General features: G+C 36.6%; 1 protein-coding gene across 1 annotated transcript in view; it reads right to left on the bottom strand.

Moving 5' to 3' along the window:
- ABCA13 (ATP binding cassette subfamily A member 13) overlaps positions 1-12134 on the bottom strand; it is a 169587-nt gene that overhangs the window by 67501 nt on the left and 89952 nt on the right. The window contains 2 exon segments of the mRNA XM_039714776.1: positions 1025-1097; positions 2719-2965. Of these exon segments, the coding sequence (XP_039570710.1) occupies positions 1025-1097; positions 2719-2965 (320 nt within the window).

Genomic DNA, 12134 nt, shown 5'->3' with positions numbered 1-12134 from the left:
TGAAAGATATTAGACTCAATTAACTCTGAAGCTTTACAAAGAAATTTATGCCAATCAACAAACCTACAGAAAATAAAAATTCACTTTCAAAGATTGCTCTTACATAGCTCACAGAAATTGTGCCTCCACTGTCAAGTGACTTCTTTCAGTTTTCATGGTTAATAGACCTCTCCCTGTGAAAGTTCCCATTTGTTTTTATTCAGCCTTCTTGTTTTTGAAGTCTCCTGAGTATTAAAGGCAAACTTATTCCTCATCCAGAAAAGTAAAAACTAAGTTTCCTCCTTCCATTTTTCCCAAAACTGTATCGCTATATTTCATATGCTACTCTTATTCTAAATAATTATATCATTATAAACAAAATAAACTTTTTTTTTGTAGGATACTCCTTTTTGGGGAAATACATTTGTCACCTCAGACACAGTTTCATATTTTTGTTTATTATTCAACTCAGAGCAAGTCAGCAGGAAAAATAATTCATTAGGAAGGTCAGAAATTCATTATGTTTTTCAAAATCCTTCATTTCTTGAAGCCTGTTGTATTTTGAATCCAGAATCCAAACCACAAGCAAACTCTCACAATTAAATCTCATTCATGTGTAAATTCTCTGGTGGGTTCTACCAGCTAGGTTCACCCACCCTTCCCTTTGAAAGTCTTCCAGATGTTAAGGAAGTGTTATGTTCAACCTTGTTTTACATGAAGGTTTTTCTAACTCAAGAGTCCTATAACACATTTAAAGTAAGTTACATCTGCTGAAAATAGTTCAGCTGCCTATGATCCTGTTATTTCAGATCAATCTATAGCCATTTCTAGTGCACATATGTGTTTGTATATATATAAACAAGAAAATTGTGTACAATTTCATTAAGTGAAACAGAAGAAAACCTCCAATCATAACAAAGTTGGACCTGTGATGATTTATTTCCTCATCACTTTCACCAGCCCTTCAAAAACAGCAGCCAAGGAATTAGAAGTAATTTACACACATGCATTTTTTACATGTGTTAGTAAATAAAAAATTACCTACCTCCTGTTCAGATACACATCTGCATGAATCCTGAGGTGACACAGATGCCATCTGCCAGCATGAATTATTTTTTCTAATAGGAATAAATGTAATAAAAATTATAACTACAAAAAGAAAGTAATATGTCACTTAACAGAAGAAATCCAGAGAGTAATGAGCAGATCTGGCATGCTAACAACTTCTTAGCATTTGATCACAGCAGCAGCTGTGTCTAGAGTGATACAAATTTTACTCATTTTTATCAAAGTTGATTTATTAAAAATATTTATATAGGCATCAAATGAGCTTCATGTCTCATATTCGCAGCAATTATTAAAGCATTGTCACCACTTCATTCCTGAATTTGGAAATCTAGAATGCTTCTTAACAAATATTTTCTTCATTGTCTATTCATCCTTCATATGGACACCAGGCTTGATCAAAATCATCTTGAAATTAATCGGAAAACTGCCACTGACTTTTAAGATGTATGGATCAGACCTTTAACAGTAAAGCCTACTTTGTTCTTCACCTGGATGCCAGTTCCTTTATCAGAAACAATTTGTCACTAACTCCATGCTGCCAAAAAAAGGCTAAGATAATCCATTACACAGAAAATATTTAATATTTAAATATTTGATATTTAAATTAAGGAAATTGTTATATTAGTTACAATTACCCATGTTGTGAATGTGTGCATCTGTGGTCCCAATCAGAGAAATATCCCAGTAGAACCTGAGAAAGTTTTCCTAGGTTATCATCTTCAGTGCTGCTCAAAGAGGACCATAGGAGTATAAGGAGTGAAGAGGAAAGAAAAATTAAAAAATAAAATAAATAAAGACATGTTGATATGTCTAGCTCTATTAACCTTCAGTCTCAAGGTCCTATATATTTTCCAAGAAATTAAAGCACTATAGAATCCATGCATAGGAAACATACCAAAATAATCTCATTTCAAAGAACTCTATGACATGTAAAGAAAATTCATTACAATTATGGCTAAACAAATCTCAACATCTATCCATGGGCATCCTTCTCCTTATAGTCATGCATTTCTAGCTGTTGGCATTACTAAAATGTTTTTATGCTTATAAAATAAATTTTTATTATATTTATAAATTCAAACAACATCTTGCTATGTTCAACTGTATATTTGCACAATAAAGAGACTTATATGTGTGATTAGCACTCTACATATAGATTAATTCTATAGACACTGCACATTAAAAATAAATAAATAATCTAGTTTATTTTGAAGTTGAACATACAAAAATTAGGTTGAGTAAGAAGAGCAGCAGGTTTTCTAAATACTGTGTGGCATTTTCAAACCCAATAATTGTTTTGAGAAAATAACTTCAGGCCTACACAATTTTTTTAAATGAAGCATGCAAAGGCTTGTTCAAATATGCTTGTTCAAATACACTTGTTCATTTACATATAAATGGTCAGGGCTGGTATTGATTTGAGTTCAGTCTTCTCCAAAGCCTTTGCATTTTCCTCCAAAAAATCCTTCACACACAAAGCTTTTCCAATTTTATCTTTACCTTATAAATATCTATAAAAGTGTACTAAACATCTATAAAAAACTCCACATAACTATTGCAAAAAGTAACCTATCCTTCTTTCTAGAATGCAAGAAGGTCTTTACAATAGGAGAGCTCAAGGGTAAAGGTCCCAGAGCCCTGGAAATTGATGATGATGGATGAGCCCTTTACCTAAAGAAGGATTCTGCGCTGTCGTAAAGTCTTGGTGTTAGCTTGAGAGAAGGATAATCGATAGCCAGCGGCTTCACACTAAATAACGCCATTGCCAGTGCAACAAAGAGGACGGGCAGCAGCACATTTGACAGGCTTCCTCTCCAGTCTCGCCTTGTGTGGTGAAACCTCTTCATCAGAAGGGCAACAATCTGTGTGAGAACAAGGCGGGCTCCACGCACACTCGAGGCTCCGGCAAGTGAAATATCTAAGTGAGACAAAGAAAACAACCTCTTGACAAGCAAGGAAAACCAAACTGAACTTTTTCGTGTTACGTTGTCAAATACAGAACATGACAGTAATCTACCTCTAATAAAATCAAACTACATAAGCTCAGCATGCTCTCCTGAATGGAATAGTATAGCCCCATATCCCATCACTTCCAAGTATGACCAATTAACTAATTAACTCGTCCTATGAAGGAAAACAGATATTCAGTTAACACATTTCTATAGGTTCCTATGCACAGCTAATGGCTTACTGAATACTATTTTCCCTAGGTACTCCCTATGGGCCTGTACTGATTCGACCACTCCTTGTGCATTTCACCTTTGTTCCTGGACAAATTACTCTGACAAACATGGTCTGTACTCACACTAATATCTTGATCTACCTTGACTGGGATCAGCAGCAACTTTTCCACAAAAATTTCAATGGATCCTCATCAGAGCATCACAGCTGCTAGGCACATGGATTCTCATAAAAGCATTCCCTTTATTTCCCTGCTCATATGAGACTGATAAAATTTTCGTATTTGTTAGTTACTCTATTCAGTTTTCAGAGCTCATGGGCTGTCCTTCAGATTCACATGGGAGCGTGTCTACATCTTATTCAATCTTTACTGATAGACTCCCCCTTAATTTTATTTGATCATTCTCTATCAGACACTTGTGAATCACACCAATCACTCTGCCTCTATTTTAGTCCCTAATACCTTCTAGTTATGTGCAGGTTTTTATCAAACTCTCTTGGCTGTGGCCTTGCCCAGTTGAATGTCCTTCAACCTCTTTCGTTCCTCACAGCATTGCAGAGTGTCTGACAGATTTACTACCACCGGTATTTGTACCGTAGCAAGACTGAATAGCCTGTTTATTACAGTGCTCAAAGTCATGCTATATTTTATGAACACTTGTGATTTGCCTCTTATTACCTTCCCTTCTGCTTATTGAGGGCACACTAACCAGCATTTCCACATTCCATGTTTAAACAGCTACGTGTATGGAAGTTCTCAAGTAACCTCAAATTAATTGTCCTTAGAACAGGTTTTTTTTCTGAGTTAACAGAATTTTAATCCCAGACCTTTGGCATTGTTCTAACAGAGTATTTTTAGCCAAGCAGTGAGGCAAAGAGGGAGAAAATTAATCAGATAATAAAGTCAAACTTCTGACCATGGTCATTGAACAAACCGCTCAAATTCTGCCCTCATTACTCTAGGTAAATACAGGTTAATCACCCTCAGTGCCTGGGAAGGTCACACATCAAATTCTCCAGAAAATGACTCCCAGGATATGAAAAACAAGAAATGACCAGGAATAAACATGATACATTTGAACTGTGTCACCTGAGATCTTAGCATGAATACAGGACCGGTTTGGTGAATGAAGGATGAGCAGTGTGCGCTATTTTGATTTAACAAAGCCTGTGACGTGGTCTCCCACAGCTGAATAGGCCATGGAGGACAAGGTCCACTGGTTGGACTGACAGGCACCACCCTGCAGGCTGGGAACAGGGATACTGGATCCAACTGAGGAGCAGCTGGTGAGTTGGGGTGTCCCTTGGGGAAAAAGATGAGCAAAACACTGGCTAAGAGTACCTTTTAACACAGACGTGTGTGTGTACCTGCACCTGGAGGGGATCCACCCTATTTGGACTCATCTTTCTGTCAGCCACTGGGATCAAGGAGATCCTAGGAGCACCTAAGAGCTCTAGTGGCATCAGGGAGCAAAATCTCTGCTCAGGGAAAGGACAAGCTACAACAGCCACCAGCTGGTACCTGGAAAATTCTGATACCATAAATCAGGAAAAGAAATTTCACTCTGAAGAAAACAATCAAAGCTCAAGACTGGCCTGGACATGGTACTAAATAACTTGCTCTTGACCTGCTTGATCTGCATTTTCAGCATTAATATTCTCTGATTTTAACAGACTATAATTAACTAATTTGGGGGTTATTTTGGGGGGACAGCAAGGGGGGAAATTCCGGTATTTATTCCTTTAACTCCACAACAGAATTTATTTCCTTTTTCCCCAGAAAATCCCATTGAGCAGAAATTCTCTCTTTAAGACATTCTAATCACAGCCATAGCTTGCTAATTTGACAGCTAACACCAATGGGATTTCAGGTTTTGAATCTGTGAAGAGAAAAAGTAGCTTCTGAATTCAGATTCTGATTCAGCTTTCAAGTGCTCTGATGAAGAAGGGTTACATTTTAGGCTTGGAATTTTTTGTTACATAAATTGGAGTAGGAGGAGGAGACACTCTTGCTAAGAATTTTTTTTTTTTAAGAAAACTTCTTAGGAATGTATTAAGTTCTTAGAATTATCATGGTAAGACTCTTAATAGTTGTCTCAATACAGAAATTGAGACACTCAGAGGCAGAAAAAATTTCAAGGTATGAGTGTTTTTAGACTAAAACACACCCAGTAAGTGCTTCCAACTCAACATCCCTGAAATCGTAAAGTATACAATCTCTCATTCATCTAAGTAGCAAAATGCCAGAAAAGAAGCACAGAATTCAATATTTTCTGTAGTCCCAGACCTCATTAACATGATATGTGAATGAAAGAGTCTTCAAAATATTTGACCCTTTGAATCTCTGAAAGGCAACTATGACATCTTCTTTCTGGGGACAGAAAGGGAAATCAAAGCTGCCATCCATTCTTTTTTTCTTGACAAACAGAGCAGAGATAAATTATACAACTTAATCCGGATTGCCAAAGGAAGCAAAACTGTCACCATGAATACAAATAATTGCCTATTTTGTATATCCTGACTCTTACTCAATGTTCACAATGCCAATGAGCCAAGACACACCCCAAGAAGATGCAATAAACCATTATAGTGGAAGTATATGTTTGGCTGCTTAACTCAGGCACTTTAAAGTGATTTATCTTTTCTAAAACCTCATATGTTTATTGTTTAAAATTCTAATTGAAAAGGGTGCCAAATATCTTTCTGAATTATCTTAAATTTCCGTATTTGTGACCTTGAATTCCGTCATTTCTTTGTGTTTCAGGTACAAAACAAAATTCTAGTATACTTGTTTTGAATTTTTTCTATTTGAAGATACTGGATTGGCTCTTAAATCTTGCTTTAGGAGACAGGTTATAGAAGTTTTCAATCCATCTTCTGCATAAATAATCTCAACCTTTCACTCTCCTCTTATAAAAATCTTTATACTCCTAATCAACCTTGCTGCTTGTCTCAAATCCTCTTATATTGACACTGTATCAGTCTCAAGATATAATGTGTTCAATGCAGACGTCTAACAGATGTGGAAACACTACTGATTTATATGATGTTATTATATATGCTTGTACTGATCAACTTGTTTTCTTTATGCATCATGCCACTTCATTTGACTGCAGCCACACTGTGAAAAGTGGTCTGCATTGGGCTTTCCATAATAGACTCAATATGGCTTTCAAGATTCCCAAGGTATTAAATCACTCTTTGAACTAGAACCTACAGAATTAATTTTTGCTTCATAAAGCTTCTAAGTAATTCACCACCTACGTCTGGTGTGTATGTCAGGATGCATAAAAACAGCATACATTTATGGGAAAACATCTTCTGATTACCACTGAGAATGATAAAGGCTGGAAGACAAGACCAGCTGACCTCTCTGTTATGAAGCCACTTTTTATGCAGAAAGCTTATGAAAATATCTTCATTAATAATTTAGATCACAGAATTAAAAACCTGACCCAAGTGTTAGAAGCTGTCTTGCTTGACTTACAATTGCAATTATCCACCAGAAGTGCAATTATGTTCACAATTAACTTGTACTTCCCAATTCATTCAGACTCTCTTTTGTATTACAGACAAGACTTTTGCTAGATGCCAATATATGTGAGGTTAATATGAGGTACAGGGAAACAGAACAAGGCCTAAAATCCAGAACCAAAAATTATCAAAATCCTTGCCTATAGACTACTCTAGAATTAGGACCAGGAACAATTATTGTAAAAGTGTCTAACTTGGTATTAGATGATCCTTTTCTCCTGTGATTTTCACTTCTAGAAAACAATGTAATTCTAATGCTTTTTCACAGTGCAGAAGGAAAGATGGGCTATGCAATAGATAAACTAACAGCTTGGAGCATACATTTTCAATTCTGCTTCTGTCACTTTGGCATTTAGGCAAGCCCTTTAAAGGACCTCCAGATTTTGAGAAGGTAATGCTTAGAGCTGCAATACCCTGGCAAAACAGGTGAGCTAGCTCATATAAAACTGATTGCATTTGGAGGCTGCACATATTTATTGGTTTATCAGAAGTTTTGTGCCAAAAAGTAGTTCTAGGCTGAGCAAGTGAAGTGACATCATTCCGCATGTCAGCACACGCCATACTGGCCCAGAGGCAGTGCTAGCCCACCAATCTGTGCACAGCACTTCATTAGAAGATATAAAAATGTCCTTCCTCTTCTTGCACATTTTTCTACTCATTATAAAAATTATTATTATATTGATTTTGTTTCCAGGAGGATTTTGAAGACAAATTTTCATGTGGGGAATGTGGATAAAAGGCAGTTTGATAGTATAAAGGGAATGCTGAATGCATCTGGTCTGTGTTTCATACAGTAACTGATCCCTGCTTATATCTAATGGAATAATGAGTTCTCTCTATCCAAAGTTGATCAGAAAAATATTTATTTTGGGGGGAATTTCACAAGAGAAGTTCTCTTGGGGCATTTTTAGATATAAATCCTCCTATTCCTCCCCTCAGGCTATTTTTAATTTTAGGCATTGTGAATATTTCTTTTAAAACATTGATTCAAATTGTTTCCATTTTAAGAATTTCCTGTCTGAGTTTCTCCCTGCTCCATACATATTGATTAATCCAATTAAGTAATATTTTTGAAGGCAAAACATGTAGGGTTTTAATTAAAAATTTGGCTTTACATTCTGAGTGCCAGGTCCCAAAATAGGATTCCGCATAGGCATGAAGACCTTTGAGACAGAGTAATAGAGATCTAGGCAACTGTAGAATTCTTCAGTAGAATTAACATGTTTTAAAGCCAAGGAATTGGTGTCTGTCACTCCCCAGCCTCGTAAAGAACTGCCTTCACAACTGAGATCTCCCAAGCCTTTTTCCTCAAACCAGACAGTTGACTGATTAGACAATTTCCTTCCTTTATCTAAGATATTATTCTTGTTCAAAATCTGACATGCTTAATATTTTATCACACTGAAGACCACTGAAAGGATAGTGTGAACAATACATCTGATTCCTATTGAAAAATCAAGAACCAGGGTGACCAGAAAATGTGCTGCATACTCTCACTGAAGAAAATCCAACACCCAAATCTCACAATCTAAAAACCTGTCCCTAGAAAAAATACCAGCAAACTCATAAAGGAGCCTTTTTAAGCTCTTTATTATTTTTTATTTCCTAGAATAAGGGATATGAACAAAAGTTAATTTGTACACAAAAAGCTTAGGAAAAGAATGGGGCAAACTCTTTTCAAACTTATCACTGTATTTAAAAGAAATACATCCTAAAATCAGGCCTAAACAGAATAGGCATTATCTACTCCCAGCAATGTGTAAGGGGGTGAAGAACTGGCAGGATAGAATTGCACTTAAATCTTAGAGGGAGAAACACTTTACAGTACCATCACACTTGACACATTGGAATGAGGTATATCTGACTTTCACTAGTTAAATGAAAAACAGAAGTGTAAAGTGGCTTTCTGCAAAAGAAAAGTTAAAACATCCAGGTGTTAGAGAGCAAAAAGCAAAAAGCCTTCATCCATAAAATAATTTTCTTTACTATTACTTGCTGTGCTGTTATTCAAACAGTGACAGAGGTGTATCTAAGCAAGAGCATTTGATCCTGAACATCACTCTTTGCAGCCAAGATTTCCATTCAGGTTTGTCACAGGGTGTAGATGCACAGTACAAGTAACATAAGGCACATAATTAAGTGGCAATGGAAAATACGTGTCCAAAGGACAATGAATCTGATGAATGGCCTGAAGCACAAGTCTTAAAGTGGCTGAGGGATCTGGGGTTGCTTAGCCTGAGGAAAAGGAGGCTCAGGGAGGACCTTGTCATTCTCTACAACTCCCTGAAAGGTGACTGTAGCCAGGTTGGGGTCAGTCTCTTCTCCCAAGACACCAGTGAGAGGACAAGAGGAGTCTTAAGCTGCGCTAGGTGAAGTTTAGGTTGGACATTAGGAAGAATTTCTTCACAGCAAGTGTAATTAAACATTGGAACGGGCTGCCCAAAGAGGTTGAGGAGTGACTGCCCTGGAGAAGTTTAAGAAAAGACTGGATGGAGCACTCAGCGCCATGGTCTAGTTGATATGGTGGTGTTAGGTCATAGGCTAGATTTCATGATCTCAGAGGTCTTTTCCTAGCTAAGTGATTCTGATTCTGTAAATTTGTTAACCAAAACATGAACTCCACTTGTTTTTTATTATTTTGTTGGGAGAGGAGGAGCTGTTAAAACAAGGAATTTTCACCTTAAAGTTTCTCATGAAATATGACTCATACAAACACTTCAAGCACCAATCTAAAAGACTCTACTCCTGTTGAACCTTAACCCTACCATGGGATAGTTTTTGAATAGATAACTAGCGGACTGGGAAATAATTAAAATTAGGACTAATTTTTTTAGTACTGAATAACCCAGTTGAAGAGATTAGGATATTCAACAAGATAGCTCTCAAAATAATCTGAATAGAGTACATCACCTAGATTCTCAAGAGTTCATTAAATGCAACAAATGACTATACCTGTCCCCCAAACTCTCCAACTTTTGTAGAGTTTACTAAGTGAACTTGATCAGAGTCCCTACCTGAATCTAATTTCTTGACATCCAACCACCATCACTCTATGCTGCTACAAAGATCTACAAAATAGTCTGAACAGATTTTAAGTGTAAAAAAGAATACAACTTTATTTTGTCTCGAGGCATAGCATAGTCTCATTCACATTATGAATACCATCCTTTCATTTCAAGAACTTGCATTTTCTCAAAGTTAGAGCATACTAGAGGTATGAAAAATAGATGAAGAGATGAGCACCACTGAATGCAAGCAAAATATTTCTTCACAATTATACAAAATAGATTACAACTAATCTATCTTACATTCTAGTTTTCCCTTCCTTTACATGTTCACAATCACAACTACTTATATGAAATCTGAATTTAGGTATCTGAAATGCCCATTCAAGACAGAAAGAAGGTAAGCCAGGCTCTTCAGCTAACATATAACTAATACTCACATGCCTACAGAATTTCCTGATTGTTTTACCCTCTTTTTAATGCAAGAATACTCAATCTCATATCAATGCAAAAAAAACATTAAGCTTTGTCATCACTCAAATAACAGAAAATCTTCTAAATGTGCCACACCATGTACCATGTGTGGCAGTAGATAAAAACTTTAAACCAGATATGCATTACAACCACACTCTAAATGTAAATTTGAGGAAGCAAGAAATTCCAAATGGCATTTAGCAAATAAATAAAATAGTCAGAAAGACAATTATCTGAGACTTCTGCTTTTAATTTTTGGACCTGCTTTATACTCTTGCCTTCCCAAACCTGCTTTTCTGTTCTATCTAGTCATTGCATTCAATCTTAAAATGAGACTGCAAGCTGTCAGAGGTGGTAAGGACCTGGGTTTTTTATTCTTACTATTACTCTGTAGGTTATCTGGAACAACAGGGCATGACTTTAGACTGGGTTTCCAAGGCACCATGGCTCATACAATAAACAGTAATAGCTACCACAGCAGCTAGGAAAAAACAACACCCTTGTAGCTGCTCAAGTGTGAGCTGGTGTCAAAACATCCCTTGTTTTTTTTTTACTAGTGTGGAAATGGGCAGGAATGTAGCCAGAGCAGAACTTGACTGAGCATATATTTATTTGGGAATGTAACACTTCTATGTTAGAAAAGCACAGTCATTACTTTCAATGAAGGGAATTAATTTTCTAGTGCAAAATACTCTGTATCTTTTCCTTCTCCAGCCATAAGAACACATGGAAAAAATGGGAAACAATGGTGCTGTCTTCCTATCCATCACCCCACAGACACCGTGGAGAGCCAAATACAGGTGCTACACTGGCAGCCAAGTTAATTTGGTGAGTGGCCACCTAAGCTGGTCTGGGCCTGGCGGAATAGGAGGACACACTGCTGAATGCACCATTCCAACCATTCAGAAATAGAGCGTTTCAACTGTTTCTATATTTGTGATGCCTAAAACAATCTCTTTTGTTACATTTCCATGGTTTTTTCCTGCTTTGCCATAATTTATATATCTTCATCCTAGTTGGGATTTTTGTCAGCTTAAACTATGCTGAAAATAGTTGGAATCAAACACCAAGTATTTTTATTAGACATGTGTGTTGAACTCTACTGTGGCCAGGACAACTTCATCATTATGGGATGGGAATATTCTTTGAAAATAAAACAAAAAAACAACCAAAATGAAAATGAAAACACAAAACAAAAAAACCCAAATATTCAGTCAGGTAGACAGGCTATCATGTCTTGGAAAAGAAAATTACTGCAGATTTGAATATTTTAAGTCCCTGATTTTGAGTTTCTGCATGGTTAATTTGTAACATTAACAACTATGCTAATTTCAATTTCCAGGAGATAATTTTGCAAATAGATACCCTTTTATTGCAGTACTATCTCCCCTGCAGTGATGCACCTGCAATGAATTGCCACGTGGAGGAGGAGACAAGTAAAGGAAGAGCTGGAAAACCAGGACAGTCTGTGGCTACAAAATGGAAGCTTAGTTTCACCTTCTGTTTGTACTTTTTGAAGGTACAACAGTAGAAGAGAAGCACAGACTGTCAGAATTGCAAAAAATATCCCAATTCATTTCATATGTATCAAATCTATGTCAGACTTGGCCAAGAGAAAGAATACATTTGTGCATGCACAGGCAAGCAACCATCAGATACATCTTGTGCACTAGAATATACTCTCTTATGACAATAAGCAGCATGCTTAGTGAGGTTGGCTCCTCTTCTTATTAGAACTGAAAATCAATACTCAGAAAGTTGTTAGAATTTAACCCACTGAATTCAACCTATAGACTCAAGTTACAACATTTCAAGATTGAATCTGATGCAGAAAATAGGGCTACAACCCACAGTACTTTTGCTGGCACTAGAATATACTCTCTTATGACAATA

Source organism: Passer montanus, unplaced genomic scaffold (genome assembly GCF_014805655.1).
Source record: "Passer montanus isolate IOZ18808 unplaced genomic scaffold, ASM1480565v1 scaffold31, whole genome shotgun sequence".
In the NCBI taxonomy this organism is placed as follows: Eukaryota; Metazoa; Chordata; class Aves; order Passeriformes; family Passeridae; genus Passer; species Passer montanus.
Note: the sequence above shows the minus strand (reverse complement) of the source record. Positions and strands in the feature narration are given on the sequence as shown.